Below are 24,390 nucleotides of genomic sequence, written 5' to 3' on the forward strand. Positions count from 1 at the left end.
GCAGCAGGAGTGGAAATCAGTGGGGTGGGTTAATGGGGTTTCCCTGTAAGGATTTTTATTTTCCCTTTTGATTTTTATTTTCCATTGGTGACAAATTAAAATCATGAAAAAAGCTTAAGTGCAAAACAATAATGTAAGAACAATCACTCTCTGTTGATTGGTCTCCTCATGATCTCTTTAGAGTTCAGATTTTATTTTATAATCTAAAATACCTAAGCAAGATGGTGATTTGACCCATCTAAGATGGCGATTTGAAACCCAGCACAGCCAATCCTGTCCTGTTTTCTCTGACATCACGCCCTTATGCAAGTTAAGCCCCTCCCACAAGAACGTGTGACGAACGCCCCTCGACCAATCACAGTTAGAGCCTCATGGGCTCTTCTGATTGGTCAAAGATACCTGGAGCTGTCGAGACTGCTTTTCAGCTCAGAACAGAGACAGATGGAAACGCTGCGCCCTCGCGGTAGTGCAGTTATGCTACACTCCTAAAGGATTATCAATGGATACTCTAACAATTAATCCAAAGAAAACACAGAAAAATTAGCATTGACTAGCAAAATCCTGCCTACAGCACCTTTAATAGAAGACTGTTGAAGTGGCAGGAGCGAATGTTTATTTGACATTTATTTGTGTTAAATTTTTTGTTTCAATAGAATAATAGTTCAGAATACAAAAAAAAAAAATCACATTTTTCAATCCCAACCCCTATTTCACCTCATACGAAACTTCACATAATGAATGTAAATACTCAGTGAAATACAGAAACTCAAGTTTATGTCAGCAGACGTAGCAGGTCAATAAGAGTTTGAGTATTTATCTTTCAACAAAAGAATCAACTCTGAAATATTCATATTTTGAATTTAAAGCTACTTTATCGATATACCCAATAGTAACATCAAAAAATATGTTGTACAAGAAAATCTTTCCCGTTTTGTATTGGAAAAAAAAGTCAAAACTTTTGAAATTTCTGCGCTGGCACTCACAACAAACAAAAAAACGTAACACAGCTAGTTTTATTTCATAATGCATTCAGAAACTGACAGTTTGGCAAATGTGTTTCATTTCAATCAAATTTTACACTTAAAGTTTTGGCTTAAACCCATTAACCTGTCTGAAATGGACAGCACACAGTAGACATGCATCCTCATTGTGACATGTCTGTGTCCTGAATCAGCCTCTGTTCCTACCGTTAGCATTACTAATGCTTCCTGGTTCTGAATAGCAACCTCTCGAGTGATCACAGATCCCATTAGCCATGTTTTCACGCCCTGCAGACCCTGAATGTGAAGAGTTCTCTGCTCCAAGAAAAGAGAGGCAGCACAATGTGGTATCATAGCAACATGTCAATATAAAGATGAAAAAAAATCTTTGGGAGCTCTTACTTGTACTTGGACATAATTTGTACCTCAGAGCACTCAGATGTCCTCATACTTCCTCTAGTTGAGTAGCAACCAAACAGATTGAAGAGAAAAAGGCATTTTTTTTTTTGTTGTTGTTTTGTTTGCTCCGTCTTCTTCATGAAGGTCTTAGGGCCTGCTGTTTGTCAGTGATTACAGAACTTCTGCAATGGTAAGGTTTCTCCGTATTGCAGCAGGTGGCTGGAACAACCGGGTAGCTCTAATTGGAGAAGAACAGCAGGGTTCCCCCCTGCAGCAAAGTCACAGCTTTACCGGGTCGCACGTTCGATGTTCATTACCCAGAGCAAACCCTAAACTGGTTGCTCTTCTACAACTTAATAAACGGTCGCACAAAACAACTCAGTAAAAGACACAGAAATAATTCAGTGTTGTTGTTTTTTTCTTTACATATAAGCAGAAAGTGGGATCAGTCTGACTTTATACCAGATACTGTCAACAGTCCTCAGTTCACACAGCAATACTGAATTATCCAGGATCACACACTGGATTTTTTGCTTTGCAAGCAGCAAATATGACCTACAAAAAAATCTATCCCAGTATTTCAAGTATCTTTATCTGTCTATTAGGAGACAGATTTTGCAGACAAACTCTTGTATTCTTATTATCTAAAATAATGAGAAAATTGAGAATGGAGGGATGAAAAGATGGAATAGAGTAAAAGAGGAAATGCTTCAGTTCACAGAGTTGGAGGGAGTTTGACTTTATTACACCTTACTAAAAATCTCATTCTGGAGGTTTGAAAATACAAATGCAAATTTCTGGACTGTCATGTTTGGAAAGACAAAACTTAATGTAATACGTGACGTTTTTGGAAGTCACCTGTTAATGAAAAGTAAAATTTTAGTTTTTGGGTCTCATGTCCTGAAAGATGGCCAAACAGAGACCAACATCTTTTAAGCAGTCTGTTGATGGCTGGCTAAAAGGCTCTTATATAAAAAATATTTTTCACTGGAGAGCCCAATTTTGAACATGTGAATGGACATCTGCAGGACAGAGAAAAACAGCAAATGTGGCTCATTAGAGGGACATATTTGTTTGACATTGGAAGAAATGGAAGGACTATATTATACCACGTAGACCAGGCTTGAACTCTGCTCCCTTCAGATAATACACTGCTCACTATATAAGTAACGACGACACCTCACTGCCTGTTGATGTTCTTGTAATGTGTTTATCTGGCTGACATGTTGAAGTTGATGTTATCACACGTTGTCACTGAATGTCAAAAAAGTAAATGTTTAAAAGCAAAACAAAAGAGCTGGGATTTACATTTCAAAATCCTGACAAGAGGACACACACGTCAAATATAAGACCATCCCTACTTCTTTGTACCATTTTCTAATTTGAGAAAATGAAACCTGCACCCTTCACTTCAAGGCTTTTATCACAAAAGATAAAGAGAGTGGTGCTGACAGTTGTGCATGTTGTTGAAGTTTATGCCATGCTAATTGCTTTTGTATCCTACTGTTTGCTTCATAATTGTATCCACAAGTTGGGTTAGCAGCATATTGACTAAGTACACTGCATTTTATGTGGAGTTTGCATGTTCTCCCAATATATAGGTTTGCTTTCTCCCTCAATCCAAAAAATCTTTCCTGAATTAATTGCTGCCTTTGTTAATTGGTGTGAGTGGATATCTGTGCTAACTCTGCGATTGGAGAATGACGGCGTCAGGATGCCTTTTATAATGTGTTGCCTGGGATGGGATGTAGGCTGTGATCCTGTTCTGTGGGTGTTGATCGTGGATTAGATTGAAACCAGGCAAATTTTGATGTCAACACCTCAAATATATTAGATTCCTTTCACCATAGTCTGAACCATTTTTGCTTTGGGCATAATGTATTATCCTGCTGGATTTCCATAAAATGTGAAAATGACCTGAACCATTGTTTGGTATCACACGCTGCCTCTGCCAGCTCGCATTATGTAGTGGTGGACACAACAAAACACTGAGACCCGAGCTGAGATGTTAGTGATTCTGTCGTTTTTTTCAACACTTCACTGTATTTTGCACCAGAAAGTTGGCTTTATGTTGAGATCATGGTCATTTTCTTTAGTAAAGTTTTGAATGATGTGCTGTGTCTCATTTCTTTCTGCGCTGCCTGTTTGACTTTAAAAGACATTAGATTCTGCTCTGGTGTATTTTCCATGGATTGTCTATTTTTCATCCATTCAGGAGAGAGATGATAAATTACAAAGACTTTCAGACCACAGCTGAGTAACACAGCTCTCCTTTTCTCACGCCGTCTCCTCGTGCGTCCTGTTCAGTCAATTTCTGGTAGGTTTTTGGTGTTTGTCGGAGTAATAGAAAGCTTTTCATACGCCGCATGGCTGACACGGCCTGTATTCATCTCTCAGGGCCAGCAAACAAGAGGGTTTTTTTTTTCTTTGAAATAGTTTATGTGATTATATTGCTATGGAAATGGGCAAAGTCTTATTGACCATCCTGGATTCGGTTGATTTGTTGTGTGAGCTTATTATTTTCTTCTTGAAAGAACAGTGAATGGACCTCATACAGGAGAAAAAAGATGTATACAACTGCCTTGTTTTTCATTCTTTCTCCTTTTTATTCGATGCTGAATTGCAGATGAATGTGGATCTGAATTCTAACTTGAGTGTGCGTCATCTACTTGAACTACAACAATCTGCTTAAAATTCTGTGATTGCTAACTGTCTGCTTTCCCTGGTCGTCCAGTTTTGACCAGTTTCCACTGTGCTTCCTCCGTGAATAGCTTGTCAGGTTGTTTTGTGAAAGAGTCAATCAATAATGACAGAGCACTGTGTTGGACACCTAATCGATGCTGCTTTCTGACATTTCCTCAGGGTGAGAGCCGATTTTATAACTCAGAAAATGTTGCATATTAGATCATGCTGTTAAATACAGTTGTCGTTCCATCAGATGGTGAGTGATGATAGTTTGTTTTTTTTTTTCCTCCACTCCATCAGCTCGACCATTTTCATTTGTAGACTGAAACACTATATAACCAGAGGGAAGAAGAGCACAATGATATTAAACCTTTTTCCATAAAATCTCAATATCTCATTGCTTTTCTATTTTGGGTCTTTCATATTCTGCACTCGGATAGCTCCCTCCGAAAGCAGAGTGATGTTAAAGATCTGATTGTTTTTTCTTAGGTTATGAGTTTGGATCTGCATTATTTGGCAGTTTTATTCTTACTGACTGCTCAACTTTTATGAATAATGCTTTTGTGCACTTTGTCCTTAGCAAAGTTGAGTTAATTCGATGCGCGTTAGTAAAGGGGTAAGAGCCATGGAAGGACAAACTCCCCAGGAGGGATTGGGCTCAATCACCTTAATCAAATTTTTTACAATACGCATGAGCCAGCCATCTTGCTATCTGTTTTCCAATATACATTTTCTGCAAGCATCTGTGGATTCACACACTCATTTGAGATGGGGCCTTTTTGTTTATCCCATTACAGACAGGGGCTCTGATTCGAAGAGCCTGCTCAAAAATGCGATTTGTCCTGATAAGCCAATAAATGCTCCTTCATCGGTTTAGTGTTTAAATCCATTATAGAAGCACTCTCCTTAGCGTAACTTCAAAAAAAAAAAAAAGACTGAGATACAAGCGGCGCCTCAAAAGAAGCTCATTGATCCAGGGGATCTGAGAAATACGAGTGTCAGCGACTGATTCACAAGCAGGCAAATCAAATTTTGAGTTGTTTTTCAGCAAGTCATGGAAAATACATCACGCAGGCAACTTTCAAACTACATTTTGAATGTTTTTTTTTTTTTTCCTTTGCAAGTTTAGCCAGAGTTGGCAGCTTTGAATAGCGTGAAAGCCAGGCTCAGGTGGCCAGAGAGCAGACTAATTAATTCAGTGGAGTGAACCCGACAGAGTGACTCAAAACGCCTGCAAATCCCAACAACTCTGGAGGTCTGTGGGGTCCATCAGGCCTAAACTGCACGTGGGAGGCTCACAACAAGATGGTTCACTTTAATTAAATCTGCCATATGCTGGCTCTCTCCTCACATCCCGGTCTGTGTATCCCACAGCAGAGCAGATGTGACAAACTATCAATTGTTTTGAAAATGAAATCCATCAGGGCTTGAACATGAGAGCGGGAATGAGTCAGCCGGTTGCATCGACGGGCCTCCTCCAAACAGGCTTTTTTGCAGTTTGGCAGATACCGCGTTCGTCTGTCTGACCGCTTGCCAACGGAGGCTGCTAACATGTGGTCATCTGTCCGTTTATTTATTGCTTTAATCCTTTCGTAACAGTTCACCGTAAAAACAAAACATAGCCCAGGGGCGTCCAACACATTTTTGTTCATTGGCCACATACAGCCCATTTTCATCTTGAGTGGGCTGGACTGGTAAAGCAGTGTCATAATAACCTTAAAATTTAAACTTCACAGGTTTTCTTTGAGGTGGTGTAGAAACTACATGATGAAAAATCTGTATTTTCAAAAAAACCAAACACTTGCTCCTGAAAGTGAATCTAATCTTAACATAAAGCCAATTTTAACGCCTTCTGGTGTAAAATACAGTGACATACACAAAAAAAACTTTTCCAAAGACTGCTATATTATGCATGTTTGTGTAGAATCAAAATGGTTGCATTTACATGAGTGTTTTAATTCCCCCTTTAATTCAGAACAAAAATCAATCCCAAAAAGATTGAAAAGATTAAAAATGACCTTTTGAACACCAAATAAAAATAATAATTCTAAATCTTTCCAAAGTGCCTGGTATATTCTGATACTTGATCATATATAGATGCATTTTGCTTCAAATTAATTCTGGTCATTCTGCTCATGCTCGTTTGCTTGTGCTATCGCAGTGATGCACATATTCCAAGATGGCCGCTCGAAGTGAGCGTTGGACTCGAGTCGAGGCTATAATTACTTGAAAGAAGCCTTTGAAGAAAATGAAAAATAATGTAAAGAGTAGATGAAAAGAAGAATAAAAGATAACTTCACATGGATTATTTTTGGAGTTTTTATTCAGTGTCTTGATGGAGAAAATTCACGTCACATCTTTTAGTCTACTTAGCGTCAACAGATTCCTCATCTCGGCTTGACTCTCCTCAGTTTGGGAGCGAGATTATCTCTGCTGAGAACTCCATCGTCAAAGGAGTTTCTGAGGTCTTTATCGCCACTAATGAGTTTGCAGTGTTTGAGAAGCCCTGAAGGCCTTGTCAGCTCGCCCTTTGTTCTAATCATCTGCATGTGGAGTGTCTGTTTTTTTTTAAATTCTCTGTTGTTAGTTCAGAGTTTGAATGGAAGGGCTCCTTGCGCTTTGGTCAATAGCATCTCGTGGTGTACAACAGGATGGACCTTTGGATCAATAATTCCTCAAACTGCATCAACAGGGATTAACTACCCCTCGGAGGGAACTTCTCAGGTCAAAGCTCGGCCCATTTAACGGCTAATTAGATGCTTTCGATTGAGCATATGGTTCTTGTGAAGCATCTGTTTCAGCAGAACATGCAGTTAATGCTGAATTTGCACATGCTGGTCAGAGGGAACACTGTCGGCCTGTTTTGGCTCGTAATGAATCGGAGTCAATTTCAAGTTAATCGCCTTCAGAAGCTTCAGAGTTTTCTCCTCACTTATGATCAATAGTGACGGCCCGCCTGCAGCACATTCATTCACTTGAGTAATTGTCCAGTGGGGTTTTTAAGCATAATTCCTCCAAAAAAAATAAGTAGTATGATGATGCTGCAGTGGAGCATCAATTGTCCCACCATTACAGGATCAATCAAACCAAAATGCAACTGGCAGTTTCCTCTTTTTCATTAGATTTCAAGAGAAATGGTGCAGCAGATTCTGTGTTCATTACTCGTCAGACACCAAGCTAACGTCCTGTTTTCTGTGGCGCCGTGTCCTCTTGTTAATGTGTTGTGATTGCCTTGTGTGCAGAGTAACACACAACCCATGACGCAGAGGAGACCAGACTACAGGTCCCTTCATAACAGACCTCTCTGATTATATTTATGAAATTCAATTACCCTGACACAGACAGATGGACTTGCTGTCAGTGGGGACTCTCGTCATTTGTTAGCATCAGCAGACATGTCAGGCCCGAGGCCCTGATGGGACGGAGGCTGTGTGACTGGAAACAAAAGGAGGGAGAGACAGAACAAGAGCAACAGGAAGATGGAGGAGAGGACGAGGAGTGGTGATCACGGTTTACGAGGAGGGCATCGTACTGCAGCTCTGAAGAGCCTGCTCCCTCGTTTGATGGGGAAAAAAACACCATTTGCATTCATTTCAAAACAAGTGTCTTTTCAATATCACAAAATCAGAGGAAGAATGTGTGAAGTTTAGCTCATTAAACTCCTGACATTTACATCTGCGTATCATTAGCACAGACCAAGGAAAATACATCTTTTCTGAAATGTTGCTGCTGCACATGCACACCACGATGGTAGCAAATGATTCTTCTGCACATGAGCAGTAGATGGACGGTAACTATGTTTGCCTCATATTCCCTTTAGACTTTGGTAGTATTACTCACCCATAACAGGAATCCAACTTCATCATATGTCCGTGCATTTGACACTCCTAATGTTTTAAGCTTACTGTGCTTGTGTGTGTGGTTTCATGACCAAAACAACCAGCGGCACCCACTAGTGAAAAGTGTGTTGTTTTCTGTGTTTCCACCATTTCTATTTAAATGGACATTTTCAAAATGTTGCTGTGTAAATGCTCAACCTTTTTGAAATGATGCGTTTTCACTTGCATCATTGTCACGTAATCGTGGGCCTTAAACATAAAAAAATCATATTTTCAAACAAATTTTTCAGCAAATCAATGGCTAACTACGCTTATGTTGGAGAGGCACTGAATCTGTTAATCCTGCCTCCACTGCAGAAAGTCTTTGGCCCAGTGCTTATAGTCTTCGGTCCCACACCTATAGGATCATATTATATCGAACAAATTATTTCATTAGACAGTTTGATTTGTGATAAAATATACTCTTCACTGTTTCTGTTTGAACGTATTTGTGATGCTTCCATAGTAAAATGCATACCAACCCACCTAATTATTATGAAATAACACAACAAACAAGCGAAAACAAAATGTAGTTCTGTGCAACAAATCAGAACTGTAATAATAAACAGAGTTGTGGCCATGTGAATGAATCTAAATAATGGATATCAAAAGGGTTTTGTGCATTAATAATTCAGACTGAGTAATCATAATTGGGTTTCAAAATTTACTTGGTAATAGCTTTTGTAATTAGAAACTCCACATAGAGTTAGCTATAAATGTCATACAATTTACAGAGTCGAGTTGTTTGAAGCCTTTCCAGGTGTAACAGACTGTTCTTTCACGAGAAATGAAGGCTAAGAAAAAAAAAAAAAAATCTTCATGTCATCTGAAGATTACTCTTTGTATTTACTTTTTCGAGCATCATACAGGAGCTGCATGACAGGAAACGAAACAAAAACATTGAGTAACTAAATAAAATGGTTGCTTTTTTTTAAAAAAAAGTATTGAACTTTTTTTAGTTCAATATATAAAATTGTGACATTTAAACAAGATTTACTGCTTTAAAATCAATAATGCTTCTCTGTCAGTTTTCATGGTTTAATAGTTTTGTTTTAACGTCTTCTTCAGGTCCTGTTTTGGAGCCAGTTTTATACATTCTTCTTCTCAGATCCTGCCGTGATTTTTGTGGCGCGTTTCTCACCCACTTTGTGTTGAAGTGGTCAAACATCATTTTCCCTGACAATGCATTTGCTTTGTACCTAGTTGTGTTTGAGATCGGATGTCTTTCACTAGTTTTCCCCGCATGTTGTTGTACTCATTGATGTTAATTGTGTGTTATATGCAAGCCAAAATGTAAATGAAGACGAGATCACATCAACTGGTGAAAGGGACAGAAGTTTAAATCAAACTGCTCCCCATTTTATTTCTGTAATCTGTCCATTGTGAGTCTTACCCAAAATGATAAAAATTCCATCTTGACACTCTTAGCCTTGTAAGTATATACTAGTTTAGCCTCTGGGTAAAGAACAAAGCTTCAGGAAATTATGCACAAAATTTGCAAAACTCATCTTGACATTGAGCCAGCAGTCGCCTCGGAGAGCTTGAGCGCACCAACTCACGGTCATCCATGCCAAAGCTTTAGTAGTCAGAGTCCATCTCCCCGTCACTTCACCTCTTTCTTGCCTGTTCTCTCTCTCTCTCTCTCTCTTTTCAACATATTGAAATTGGGTGTCTTATATGCAGCTTCAATGAATATGAAATCTATTCAAATTAAACTGCAAGGAAACGATACAGTGCTCGGGCCTTTAATCCAGCTCGATGCAGCTCTGTTAGGTGCCTATGTGTTGGTGAATTATGGATGAGGTTGAAAATTAAAGCTAGTTGGGAATTCACTGAGGAACTGCTGACAGTGTTGGTATACCTTCATCTCGACTGTACAAGCAGTGGGGGAAAACGGAGAGGGACGACGGTTCAATGCAAAGTATGTTAGATAAAAGCCAGACAAAGAACGGCAGAAACCGCGCGAGTCTTTGTGGTTCAAGCTTGCCCCGAAACCCTCTGCTGCAGCTGCAAGCTGGGATGAGTGGGCCGGGAAAAACGGAGGCTGAACCGAACTGGTAGACCGGGGCTGACGTGTGATCTGATCTGAGCCTGCAGGAACGGGATCACACCTTCCTCCTACTGCCTCTGTGATACTGCAGCCCACACGATTTCCATGAGGGATAAAAGAAACTAAAATAAAAATAAATATCCCACATTTGCACGCCTACTGCCCAACTGAAAGCAGAACTGGGAGGGAAAGGAAGATGCCAAGGATTTAAGCAAGGAGAAAGGGAGAAAAAAACAGAGGAGAGGGGAGTGAACCTGTACATACCCATCTAAAACATCTGAGTGTTGCTCACTTGAATAAGACCTAAACTAGGTTTTCCAAAAAACTGTCCTCAGGGTAGAATCCTTGGGAGAGGCTCAGGCTTTGGCTGTGGAGGGACTTACAGGCCTGCGAATGATTAGATGCCAGTAAAAAGACTGATCTCCTGTATTCTATTGAGAGCACCCTGAGGAGACCAGGAGAAACAAGAGAAATCCTCTGAGCTACTGTACAACCAGTGATTTCACTTAATCTCCCTTCTTATTTAAACATCTATTTGCCTTTTGCAGGGAATGCGAGCCATTCTGCATGAATTTAAGTTTGTGCAGCCTCCGATACACACAGAATATGCTATCCTGTTCAACAGCAACTAAATATTTGGGTGAATATTTGTCACTTTCTGCCCTTTTTGACAAATCTGAAACCAGTGTGTTATTAATGTCAAAAATTTCCCACAATGTTCATCCTCTCAGTAATATAGAGTTTGAATTTGCTTATACTGTGCATTTCACCATTCCAGCAGTCTTAATACACTTCACATTATCACTCATAATCGTGCATCCGATCATTCACACACTTATTCACCCCAGTGATGGCGTCTATGCATTGCACTCGCACACATGATGATTACTGCTTGATGAGTGAGTTCATATACTCCGTAGCTGCAGAGATGCGAAGGCGTTTTATTTGAACTGTGGTTTATATGACTGGCTATATTTCAGCATATGTGAAATGAAGAAATAAATAAAAAAGATTATGATCTACATGTCTGAAATACATTTTCATCCTCACACTACACTATGCTCAGGATGCAGTGTCTTGCTCAAGGACACTCCCAAGCTGCATGAACAGTGGGGGATTGAACTACAAACCGCTCTACCAGCTGAGGAACAGCCACCTCTGCGTATTGATCAACACGTTGTTGATATGGGAGTATCACAAGCAGCTGAGATCAGATTTCAAGACCATCAAAGAGCTTGTTTTTTCCATTATAGAGATTTATAATACAGTTACCATTAAGGGACCAAATACGTTCACGTTTTTATTATTAGAAAGTAGGATTTTGAATGCATGACTTTAAGCTTTAATTGAGAGTTTTTGTTTATAATCTGAATACTCGTTCCACAGCCGTTGGGATTAAACTAGGAAAGACTGTCACAAACAGCCTGGCTGTGAATATTCGATTATTTACCCACTCAGAAGGAGCCTGCTGTTACTTGCCTCATGCTTGATGCTGTGTTATTTCTCATTTTCTCCCTCTAGATGAGCTCTCTTTTTCTTGCCAGAGCTCCTGCCGCTGCTTCATTGTGCATCATAAAAAAGGCTGAAAATAGCCACACCACTTTTCATAAGCATAGATGCATCCATCCGTCTGTCCATCTGCTGTACTGCTAAATCCTGTGCAGGGTCGCAGGGCGCTGGACTCAATCCCAGCTCACTGTGGCTGAGGGCAGGATGCACCCTGGACAGGTCGTGAGCCCGTCACAGACCAAACGCAGAGACAGAGAAACTCCCTCTGTGTTGCATAAGCATTGCAACTCTTTAAAATTTAAAAATTCCAGTGCCTATTACCTCAGGTAGTTATACACCTAATTAGCTTATTCACTATCATGGCGGTTTAGTGATCACCAATTGCCACCATGGAATGAGTTTTCCGCCTAATAGAGCAAAAAAAAAAAAAGGACGGGATCAATTGAGCATTTAATTACAGTAAAGGTGTAAGCACACCATTTATATCCTGCTGACAGTTAATAATACATGTGCTGCCTGCTTGAAATGGATTGCTGATGTTGACGCGTGTCCACCGACAGATGAAATACCTACTATTGAGATTCACCGGTGTCTTTTAAGGCAGTAGGGTGTGTGTGTGTGTATGTGTGTGTGTGTGTGTGATACTGCTGACGGTGCTGAGTTTGACGGGGTCCATGCCTGCATTTACATTGAGGAGCTCTGCCCGATGTGCAGCTTCCATAACTGGGCCGTTTGATGGTTTCCTATGAAAACCCCTTATTAAGATCAGCGGGAAAACAGTAGATAGTGTGAGAGTGAACTCATGCTGGAAACAAACGCCTTGGAGATGTGCCATTAACACGCAACTTTTAATACAAGTATAAGACTGCTGGGCATAACGTAAATAAAAAGGTCAAATATTCAGATGTTATGGAAGAGAAGGCAGATCAGTGGAGACAGTGAAGTGAAGGCGACCAGTGAAGAGTGAGGGATCACTGGGCTCTGTGTTTATGTGTGTGTGTGTGTGTGTGTGTGTGTGTGTGTGTGTGTGTGTGTGTGTGTGTGTGTGTGTGTGTGTGTGTGTGTGTGTTTCTGTGCATGGGGGGGACATAACCGTATCTGAGTGATGGGTGTGACACTGGCTGATGTCTGCTCCGGGCCTGTGTGGCTCCAGTAATAAAGATACTGTGGCTCAAAGTGGTTTCATTCTGTCTTAAATGCTCCGTAATCTCTCCATAAATGACATCTTTGGCTTCCAGTGCGTGAGTGAAAAATTCAAAGCGCTCATGGCGGCGCAATCGGGATTTGATGGTGATGTCAATATAGAAAAAGATGCTGGGCTTAAATGTCATGAGAGTTCGATTTATTTTACTATGATTTTTTTATATAAACCATCCCGACACCATAGGCTGCATACTCTTAGATTGTGTGGAAATTACAGTAGCGCTCAGCACTCAGGAGGCGGCGAGAAATAAAACAGTGTTTGCTGTAAAACGCTCTCTTTAAGTGCTGGCATACGGGCGCTGCATTACAAAGCAGGAATACCCATTTCTTAGTGATATGTCTCCAGTCATCAGCTGCACTTTTCACAAGTCATTTTAACAAGATTGTCAATATGCTGTGTGCTCTGCTGTCACCAGCTTCTGACCTTTCTTAAATCAATGTTTTCCTATAAGGAGAGCAGTTTGTGGAGCTCGAAGAGGGGCAGAAACGGCTCTCCGACTCTCAGCCAGGTCACCTTTGTCACTTCAAACACTCATATCTGTATTATGCTCCCCGTGCACACGGATACGCGTGTGTTTACCTATGCACACACGTGCAGAAAATGACATTGATTTTGATCAAAGCGTGCCGTTATCCCTCAGCGTGACAGCGAGAGAGCTCATAATTTGCAGGCTTTTTCTGGCTGCTCGCCCAGATATGGACCGTAAAGAATCAACCATGGGATAATGAGCGTGGATGACACACCTGCAGCTGGAGGAGCAACACCAAGGACGTCTCGCAACCTCCTTTGCTCCCTCATCTCATTACGGCCAAGGAATGGTTAAGGCTGGTGATTACAGCCGGGCATTGGGATGGAGCAGAGGGGGGGGGGGTGGGTTATATGATAGAGCTGATCTGACTGACACAACAGTGGTGCTGGAAGGTCAAGAGGGTGCTTATCAAAGTATTGCTGCAAGCAGGTTCGCGCTGGGCCTGTGCTCCATGAGACCTGCGACCTGAAATAGTTAGCCTGAGCAATGAGGCAGTAATATTCATCCCGCTTGAATGTTAACAGTAAAAGACTGAAAATAGATGTCAGGTTTTTGTTTTTTTCCATTTCCAGCTCTTTCACAGTGGGCGGCAAAAGAAATAATTAGGACAAATCATGTGTCTGCTGACTTTGAATTAGGAAACAATATTACTTGCTATATTAATGTGGGTCTTTATTGATCCCTGCAGGAAAACTCTTTTTCTCTCACTGGGTAGGATGAGAGCACAGCTCTGACTTTAAACCTCTCAGCTTGAGGGGGCTCTTCCTCCTCGTTCTGCTAACAAGCCTCCATCTTCACACAGTTTTTAGTCTATCATACCACTCGCCTTATTACACCAGAATAAAAGGCCTAATGAAAAAAATTTCTAACAACACTGGAGCCGGTCTCCCTCATCCTTTGTGAATTACGCAGTACATCGCTGCGTAGCTGCTTCGACATTTCACCCTCCTCCAACGCGAGCTGATGCAAGTGCAGCTCGCTCTTACTTCTGGACAGAGGGGGAAGAAACGAACGCTGCAAAACAACTTGCACAATTCTTTTCCCAGCTTCTGAAAGTAGCAAATAGAGGGGGTGTCAGAGACTTGCCCTCCATGCTGAAGAGACAGTGTCTCCTCTCGCCACTTTCACAGAGTGAAAAACTTCCACTTCACATTTTACCACCGTTTTGGTTTTGCATGTGAACCTTAAAATAAACTGAGACAGTTAAACTCAATCAATAAATAATATAGGCCTCAATAAGTGTGTTTAAACATTTTGCTTGGTGGTTTGTCAGGCTGGATTGGAACCTCTTGCAGGCTGGTTTTGGTCCACAGACCTTATGTTTGCCATTCCAATAACATCATTCAAAGCTGTTTGGGGAAAAAAAGCAAAAACTTTTTTTTTTTCTAATATTTCTACTTACAGTATGTAAATGATAAAACAGAAATGTGCAAAATGACATTCTGACACATTTTCAACATAAGAAAATCAGACCTGCTGAACATACACACAGCACAGTGACAGTTTCACAGTAGTAATGTGTAATGATTAAATAATATTAGTAATATGACTTTTAGAAGAAAAAAACAGCCTTGGGTCTCAATTTTGCACATTTCACATTTAGAAAAGCTGCACAAAAGTTTTCCTTTAGATTTGAGTTGAAGCTGGTGGAGAGCAGAAACCGCTGTGTGTGTTCAACATCAAAATATTGCATCAGACACCAGATTAAGGCTGCTTTCACACTTGTCACATTAGTTCAGAATAAAATGAACCCTGCTGTGACTGCTGCATCAGAGCAGTCCATTTATGGAAACGTTATCATTGCCCTTTGACCCCGAGTGCGCATCAGACCAGCAAGCCCTCTTTCAAATGAGCTCTCGTGCGATTCGATAGAAATTTGATTTAAGCCTGAATGCAGCATGGACTGCAGAGCTCCAGAAGAGCAGAACAAAGGATTTGATGAGCTTCAGCAGTATTGTAATGTTGCAGCAGACCGTCAATGATGGGCACAGTGGGACCACATCCTGCCTCTGATTCAACACCTTTGTGTGTTTTATTAGTTTTCTGTGCACACAGCATTGCTGTGAACTTTATCTTGTACAATATACATCATAACAGCTGCTCAGCTACAGGTTTGTTTATTATATTAAAAATGTCTGTTAATCGTAGAAAACTTTTGTCTTTTTTTAATTTATTTAATATCGACTCACTGCACAACAACATGTTTGGTGCCTTCTGGATTATTAAAATATCCCATATTTTATTTCAGTTAAACGTTTGTGCTTTGTAACTCTATCTTTGCTCACATGACCTTTTTTCTGCTGTATAATTTTACACATTTCGGGCTGCACTGGCTGAAACGGTTTGCACGATTTCTTCATAGATTGAGTCTAGTGAGGATCATTCTGTGCAGAGTTTGCATGTTGTCAGATTTTCTCCAGTTATTCTGGCTCCACATTTGATGGTTGTGGTGACTTAGAAATTATAAATATTCTTTATGCTCATGATTGTTTGAATTTTATGTTTGAGTGTATGAGTTCATATATTCAGCTTACAATGGTAAGTGTTTTTTTATTTTTATTTTCAGCGTTAAGAGGTTCTAAGAGTCATGATTGCGGATATAAACCAGACATAGCTGTCTGAATACAATGTATATGCGCTGACGGTTGATGGGAAGCCCCTGTTTGTGTTTGGGGTGAGACAGCCTCTACCGTGCTCTCGTGACGGGGCGTGCTTTGCAGCTTGTGAGGGACAGTGCCTTGAAGCTTCTTTTAAAGACCAGAAAAGACATTTTCTCTCAGAATTCTTACTCAAGGAAAAATTTTCCACATGTTAATTTATGATTTAGCTAGTAACTGAGGCCACGTTTACTTGACAACGTTAAACTTTACATTTTGGGTGTCTGTCTACGTGACAACGGTGCCCAAAGCCACTGAACACACAACGGCTCCCGAAGTGAAACTTTCTGAAAATGCTCCGACTCTCTCTCAGAGGAAACAGGGGTGAACTCGACATTTTGAAAATCCTGGGAATCACTGCTGCAGTGCATCCACACCACGGCTGTAGTAGCTCTTTTCTTCATGTCTGGAATCGACAATAACATCAATGTTTGTCTATATAGTGACATGACTCCCCGTCCATATCCTCCTGGGTGTGTTGGTAGTTTTGTAGTTGAGTCATCCGCAATAGCAGTCCAAGTTGTGCACACGTCAAATTTGTTTCCTGTATTGATATGACCTGAATTTGTCAGCCTGGTTAAGGAGGCAGAAAGAGCGCGTCTGTATTGAGTGTAGCAGAAATGGGTAATTAGCTGACGGCTGACTCAGGCCACTCGCAGCTTTGTGTGTCAGGGTGGGGATGGAAAAACCGATGAAGCACATCTCCCCGGGTGTCATAAAGCTTTGCTTTATGGCCAGTTTGTGTAGCCTTGCAGATTAAGTTCAAAGAAAGACGGCCGCTCTTTTCTTCATGCATCTTAAATCCGGTTTCTCCGCAGCTGGATCTGTAGATCAATTCTTTGGGCTGTGTGGAGATATCCCCAGTGTCAGCAGCTATAGGGTATAGCTGCTGCAGGGATGGGGACTACCGGCTGTCTAAAAATACATTATTAAAGGGACAATTTCACCTCAGATTTAATAGTACTCACAGAACACTGTGACATTTCCTCTCAAATTGCATGCTTTCTTTCACTATGGAGTGGCTTTTCTTCCACAGGATAAGCGTTAAAGCTCGCAGTTCACAGCAGGCTACAGTTGCAGCCTCAACAGGAAAAGGCAGTGTTCTCATTTAATAGGCAAGGAAATCGCAGTCAATCAGTGGTTTGTCTATGATTTATGCAATGAGTTCCTACTCAGATAGTACTTCCAGCATTTATCTCAAGAGAGCAGCGCTACATCTAAATAGATGGGCTGGTGTCTGGAGGTGCAACGTTTCCTTTCTGTTTAGACACGAAGACCAATTTTAAGGAGCAAAGAACCTGCAGCCGTCTAATCTCTATCTATATTTCACTGCACACAGAGCCAAATGGTCCCAGAATTATTCTTATTAGGTAGAGAGCTAAAGCGAGGCGCAGCGCATGCATTACGTGCGCTCTTGAATCAAAAACATATCTGTTACTGCAAACACATCAGCAGGATTGAAATTTGGCTCAATGACAAACTAAATACAGAGGGATTACAAGATAAAAGAGGAGAATTCCCACCATTCTCTGTTTCCAGCTTTGAGACTCAGGCACTTATCCACTTTCCGCTCAGGATTAAAGACAAAATACATCAAACAAACGTGGCTGCAAGAAGATTTCAGCAGTTTGGTCGATATGTATAAGTTACATATGAATAATTTATTTTAGAAACTCTGGAAAAAAAATATAAACAGTTCAGTTACACTGACAAAACTGTCCAGTACACAACATTTACACGCTTGGATTGCAACACTTATATTTTACAGTGCAAAAACAAATATTTTCTCTTAATGTCCTGAAATCAGAGCTGCGGTGTACCTGAGAGGATTACGGCAGCAGGAACCTCAAACTACAATATGTCACATTTTAAACCCTTTCCAAAATGCCTCCAAAGCACTATCCTTTTTTTTTCTCCATCTTTTCAAACAAATTAATGTCATTTTGTCACCTTCGCTTTTTGTTAGACTTGAGGTAAAATCTGCAGCTCTGAAATGAAACCTGTCTCTCTTTTTTTGGCATCTGAACATCGACATGACACGAAAAGAACCTTGCAGAGTTTAGAGTCTTGTTTTACACATCAAGAAAGGCATTCAACATACAGTACTGACTTTATTTTCATAGCACATCATCATACACACTTGAAATTTGGCACTTCAAATCATTTTTATAAACAAAACTTTATAAAGTGAAAATACAAGAGATAATAAATTACTTTAGGCATTGTTAAAAAAAATAGATAAATTACATTCAATTCATCAGCATTGAGACAGACAGGGAACTCAGAATAGATACTCAAATATGTATAAATCTCTCATAAAGTCTTATCACGTCACCGGTTTAAATGTCCTCCGTTCCACTAAACTGTGCGACAGATTTCGGAGCTCAGCCACCGAGTGGACGTGTCGGTATCCGAGCAGAGCCAGAGTGTCGTTGCACAGATTCTGGACGGCTCTCACGATGTCAAAGCCGAGACGAAGCCTCCAGCTCTCCGCCGTCGCTCTGGAGTCTCTGGTGGTGGAGTATCTGTAGTTCCACTCAGACGGAGCCGACACGTTGCTGTTCGTGTTCTTGGCGATCCACGTCCTCACCCTCTCCTCCATCTCCACACCTACAAACTTGTAAATCTCGGCGGCCTTGTCCTTCGGGCTGAATGCCAAGTCCTCGTACCGCACCAGCAGGTATCGCCCGCGCAGCCACGGCGGTCTCCGCAGGCCCGTTTCTGCAGAGGCGGCCATGTCTTTGCACGTGCTGGTGATCTGCGTCAGGTCCACGTATCGAGGCTGCCGCCCCGTGGCGTTCCAGATTTTCCAGGCCCGGAACTGGTCCGCGAACGCCATCATGCGTGAGGCGAGGACGGCTCTGGGGTCTCGCACGAGGTGGATGATTTTCAGGTCCAGACGTGGATCTTCTGTCAGCGTGCGCAGGTCGCCCACCTCGGGCACCCGCACCGTCTTTATGGCCACATGGCCTCGAGACAAACACGACAGGGAGGCCAAAGTCAGGTTCAGGGCCCCGCATTTCTTTGGACACCATGTTTCATCAGGTGGATCATTGGCTGTGGCATCGACTCCATCCGTGCACACGGGTGGGGAGCAGAGGGCATGACTGGAGCTCCGGCGGAAGAAAGCGCTGGTGACGTGGTCCTGGGGCTCCGGACGGATGTAATTCTCCATGAAGTGAAGGTCACAGGTGTACAGGTTGAGCAGGAGGTCCCTGTACGCTCCCAGCAGGGCTCGGCGGTCCAAGGTGCGACGCAGCCGGCTGCTGGAGTTGGTGAAAGCCTGCTGGACGTGGTAGAGCGGCTCAAAGACGTAGAAGATGGCAGGATGCTGGTTGAGGAGCTGCCCGGTGAAGGAGGAGCCGCTGCGCGTGGTGGCGAACAGCAGGATGTGCTTCCGGGGCAGTTCCACCGGCACCCAGCTGTCGGCGCACAGCGCTCTCCACCTGGAGTCTTGACACAGAAAAGCAAAACCAGGGCAGCTCAGCGACAGTGATGTGACAACGATGCTTCACGCAGTTGAACTTTCAACTCTTTAAAAAAGAAAAAAACTTTCCACTTTTTTGTCATATCAAAAGGACTGCTAATTTAAGCATTAATAATTTCAGGAGCAAACATTCGTGAGTAAGTTGCTACCAAGGGGTTTGTAAAATGGCGGATCTCTAAATATAGTGCAACTATCCAACGTATAATTACTGCTGATGAGGAGTTGATTGCAAAGGGGATGTTACTTTTGTAAACAGGAGCTCATCACGGCTACATGCACGCTGAGAGACGGGATTAAATGAGATAAATTGGAGGATAATTGTCAAATGGATCAGGCATATTTCTTTTCTCCGTCGTCTTCACTGATGGGGAATTCCCTCCTTTAATGATCTGCTTTTCCTTCAGCATCAGTAAAAGCTGCTGTCGTGCTGCGGCCTGGTTTTTGATGCCATGAAGACTTTCAGCATGGTAAAATAAATATACAATGTTATCAATGAAGTGTTGTGTGTTTACGCCTGCTGGTGCTATCCAAACAAATTCCATAACACACATGCATTTTAAGTTATTGATGTTATTTGGCATAAAATATGAGAACACCCTATGCACTCCAACTGCTCCACACATTTTAAAATTTAGGAAGTGACGTTTGTACCTTTGAAGTGTCTGCTCTGGCAGCGGTAGACTCCCTGACAGGGTCCAGACAGGGAGTCCCTCAGGGTTCGGATGGCCGTGTACTGGACCCCCAGAGACGCACATACCAGGAGCAGCACTGTCTTCCACGAGCACTCCATCCTGCCCCCACCGCCGGCTCTACATCCTTCATGCTGGCACCGCCGGGGAGGCACACAGACAAACACAAACACATTTCACTTTAATGTTTCTCCTTCATACATGCGCAGCTTCATACAGGTTTCTACTGATTGCCTCCAAAGCAGATTTTTCTGTGGTCGCTCAGAATCAGTTGAATCCTGGTCTTGGAGGGCCCTCATCTTTTCCATAAACTGTTGGACACCCCTCCTCTCATTCACTGCTTTCAACACGATGTCCAGGTAACACTAAAAACATCCCAACTATGTGCATCATTCCCTGATTACAGCAAAATTGATTGAGCACTATGTAATGATTAAGCCAGCAATTCAAACACAGCACGGCTCCACTGAGGGCTTCTCACTTTTTTGAGAACTTCCTGACCTGGGCTTTAAATAGATAAATGAAAGAGCGAGCTTCCACAATTCTTTAAAAAGTCCAGCTCTGCCGCACCTTTAAATAATTTCAGCGGATAAAAGAAATGCTGATGAGATCGGCGCCGGTCTCCTCTCTACATAACAAATATGAAACAGCAGCCAATTTGTTCAGTTTACAAACTGGGCCTCCTGAAGAAAAATGTCACTTTAACCTTTCAGTACTAAACTTTAGATAACTGACTGCCTTTTGTAGTTTGGAGAGTATTTACCAAAATGTCAGACTGTTTCTGAAATGCACACAAGTAGCATTTCTTGGAGGGAGAGAGAGAAAGAGAGAAAAAAAAAGAAATCCCTCAAACGTTTTATCTTGACAAGGAAAGAAAACAGACAGCACCTTTTACCATTTCTAACATAAGTAGCTTAAATACTTTGAATAAACAGTTTTAAGGTTCAGGATTGGTTTCCTTGAACGTCCCCAGATATGTTCTGCAGAGAGAAAAAAAAAAGACTCAGAAGGTCACACCTCCTGTCAGGAGGAACGGAAGCAATAATATTCCCGTCTACGATTCCTCCGCTACTTGGAATACAGTGTACACTGTTGCATAAATATGTTTCATTTTTTTCTTTCTCCCCTTCTTGGTAATTAAGCTTCTGAGCCCAGCAGAAAGCTTTATGCTGAGATAAATATAGCTGTCTTCACATAGATGAGTGGAGAAGTTCCCTTTGTGCGCTTCTGAGTCCTTTGCCACTGGGCATGAAAGAGCAAAGGGAGATGTGATTTTCCAAATGGATTTACAAAAAAATGGAGGTGCTTCCATCCATTTGCCAGTATGCACCGTCCTGACGGTTGGTAATCACACGAGATCCCTGGGCACAAAGTGACTCTCCATCACTCAAAGTGGCTGCGTGGAGGCAATCATCATCAAAAACCACAGGTAAATATCCATCATATTACTGACAAATATAAATAACGCCTCCCTGTTTGCGTCCTCACCCTCTTTCTGTCACTCCGTCTCTCTCCAGTCTGCCTCTTGTTCATTAATGATGTTTATGTGTCCCTGGCAGATTCATATCCTCAGGAATGTATCACACCGAGCTTTTGATGTTCCATTAATCACAAACAGCGCCAAACCAAAGACATTTACTCTGTGGGTGATGGGGAAAGAAATCGAGCTTACATCATGAGCCATTCTGTTTGAATACTGCTAAAAACAGCGAACGCAGAGTGAGCTCATCAGGGGCAGAAACTTTGTTTCTTCGACTGGCACTCGCAGACAGGATGACGGAAACAGGGACACGCAGCGTTTGTTTCAGAGCAACTTTCAAACTGTGCCTCTGCTTGCTGAAGGGCAAGAGACAGAAGAGAAGGCAGAGAGACGCAACGACCGCTTGAATGACTGCAGATAATAAGAAACTTTGACCGAGCTTCTTGCCATCGCTGCCACCCAGACCCCACATGTACTGCACAGCTGGCTGACCAAGACGCATCATCTAACTCCTCAGCGACTGCTTTTGTTTTCCTTTCCACTCGTGATCAGGGCACAGAGCCCCTCCGCTGCACAACCTGCCGCCCTCTGGAGAATCAAGACAGATGCTTCAATGGATTAAAGCAATTTGATTTGCAAGTCCTCTTTTCTCTATGGCTGATAGCTCCTCCTGCATCAGGACTCACACCAGGAATAATAGATACTCTGCTAACAGCTGGAAGGGGCTGCAGGCTTCAGATGATCCCAGCCTTTGTGCCTTTCATACAATAACGGTGCTTACAAGGGATGAAAGCCTCAGGGACGGGATCAACCAAATATTGCACGTTGCTGTGGCAGGTTTGAGTTGTAAAGTCAGTACGTGCAGGCTTTGCTGCTGAGGAAATAAAATATCTATATAGCAGCAAGGATGGTGCAAGATAGGTAATTGCCTCTGTGTAAAACAGAGGGAACAAATGAGGTTAGAAGTTAGTGATGAGGGTGGGAGTGAGGGATTTGGGATGCAACTGATTGAGAAATGTGACAGTGCCAAAGATTTTTCTATTAAGGCACCTCGGTGTGTTTGCAGATCCTGTGAGTGAGGCTGTTTATTGGCAAAGTCAAATGATCAATCCTGGGAAACACAGAGAGTTGAGCACTGGGAGGAGTGTTAAACTGGCATTTGAATCTCTGTTCTCGATCTTTTTCTTTCAATCCATCCATCCATTTCAGCATTTTTTTTTTCCTTAAAAACAAAAACCACACAGGCTCACAGCCACAGGCAAAGAACATAACAGATCACTGCAGCGCTCAGTGGAGATGCATCTGACCCCCAGGCTACAGATGAGCTCCTATGATAGGCAAAAAGATGAATCTTGTCCTTCGTATTTCCTCAAGCTCAGAGACACACAGGCACAGAAAAGGTACTGACTGGAAATACAGAAAGGGCTCAAGGCTTCATATCATCTTGCTATGGTGAATAGGTGTTTAATAGGATGTTGATTTGTTGCTCTCACCATGTGCTTCATTTGCATAAAGAGAAAGAGAGGAGGTGCGCAGGCTGGGAGATTTATCATAAAAATTCAAATCAACCGAGGAAATAAATTATTTTTTTTTTAGAATGAAATAACATACTGATGAGGCAGAATGTACACAACAATGTGGAATGGAATAAAACTGAATAAAAAAAGAAGGAGCTACTTTTTCAAACTTAACTTAAAAAAATTAACGTGATGTCTTTTTCTTTTTTACGCATCAGTAATACGATAGTAAACCGGAATTAAATCAAGAAAGAAGAGGTTAATAAACTCACTACTGAGAAGCTCTCACACTTTATTCATTGCATTCACAAATAGTATGTATAATATTTTTCGTGGCTTTTCTCTTTAAATTCTCACTATCATCCACACAACGTGTGAGTTGTGATTTTCTGCGCGTAAAGACAGCCGAGGGGGGGAAAAAAATCTGTTGTCTTACCATCAAACCTCCCGATCAGATGGGATTTCTCCAGCCGCTCCAGTCCTGCACGCTGCATTTGTAAAAGTGTCCGTGTCTGTGTGAAAGAGAGAGAGAGAGAAAGAGAGAGAGAGGGACAGCGAGAGAGCAAGAGAGAGAGAGAGAGAGAGAGAGAGAGAGAAAGAGCTCGTGCGCTGTTGCCGGTGTCCGGAGCCAAAGTGAATTCAGAGCTGGAGATGCGCCATGGATGGAGAGCAGCGAGAATCAGAGCGAGGATGCATGTCTCTCCCCTCCAGAGACCGTCCAGGCTGCTCGAGCTGAGTCTCTCCATTGGATGGAAGATTGCCTTGCCGTGCGTTACGATGTTTTTGATGCCGGTGCGTTCCATTACGCATCTGAAATGCGCAAATCCAGAGAGGCATTAACCTACAAAGTGATGTGCCACAAATCAGAGCTGAGATGTGACAATGCTCATCAGATATTAGACCAGCACGGGAAGGCAGACTCCCATCAGCCCTCACTCCAGAGTGGCATTCCTCCATCTCTGTCAGTCTCTCTCTGCAGGGACTCTTTCAAATGGAGCACTCCGCTCTCTCGAACACAAACACTTCCTTCCCATGGGATCACTGTGACACAATGACCTCCATTTTTTCTCATTTCGGAGAGGATGACTCCTATCATCATCAGATATGGACTCCCTCCTCCTCCCTCTGCTGCTGCTGCCCCCCCCCCCCCCCCCCCCCCCCCCCCCCCCATGTGGAGGGATGGGTACCATATCACTGCCCCCGGGGGTTACTGTGGGGTCAGATTTAGCCAGTGACAGGTCCATTACTCCCTGGAATGGGGGTGCATTCTGCCGGCGGTCTTTCGGATTTATCTCCCACTGTGTCAGAGACACGCCGGCTTTACAG

At 42.2% G+C, this 24,390-nt stretch overlaps 1 protein-coding gene across 2 annotated transcripts; it reads right to left on the reverse strand.

Moving 5' to 3' along the window:
* Positions 1 to 18,133: 18,133 nt before the first annotated feature.
* Positions 18,134 to 23,583, reverse strand: LOC115391731 (carbohydrate sulfotransferase 1). Of its 2 annotated transcripts, XM_030096065.1 has the most exons (4): positions 23,501 to 23,577; positions 21,556 to 21,707; positions 20,030 to 20,201; positions 18,134 to 19,344 (listed from the first exon to the last, which is right to left on the reverse strand). In XM_030096065.1, exons 2-4 carry the CDS (start codon positions 21,598 to 21,600, stop codon positions 18,218 to 18,220), a joined length of 1,344 nt encoding a protein of 447 aa, XP_029951925.1. In that variant the 5' UTR covers positions 21,601 to 21,707; positions 23,501 to 23,577; the 3' UTR covers positions 18,134 to 18,217. The 2 variants fall into 2 exon arrangements, with proteins under 2 accessions (XP_029951925.1, XP_029951926.1); XM_030096066.1 differs by lacking the exon at positions 21,556 to 21,707 and having other exon boundaries at positions 23,501 to 23,583.
* Positions 23,584 to 24,390: the final 807 nt, after the last annotated feature.

The sequence above is a fragment of the Salarias fasciatus genome, chromosome 7 (genome assembly GCF_902148845.1).
Source record: "Salarias fasciatus chromosome 7, fSalaFa1.1, whole genome shotgun sequence".
In the NCBI taxonomy this organism is placed as follows: domain Eukaryota; kingdom Metazoa; phylum Chordata; class Actinopteri; order Blenniiformes; family Blenniidae; genus Salarias; species Salarias fasciatus.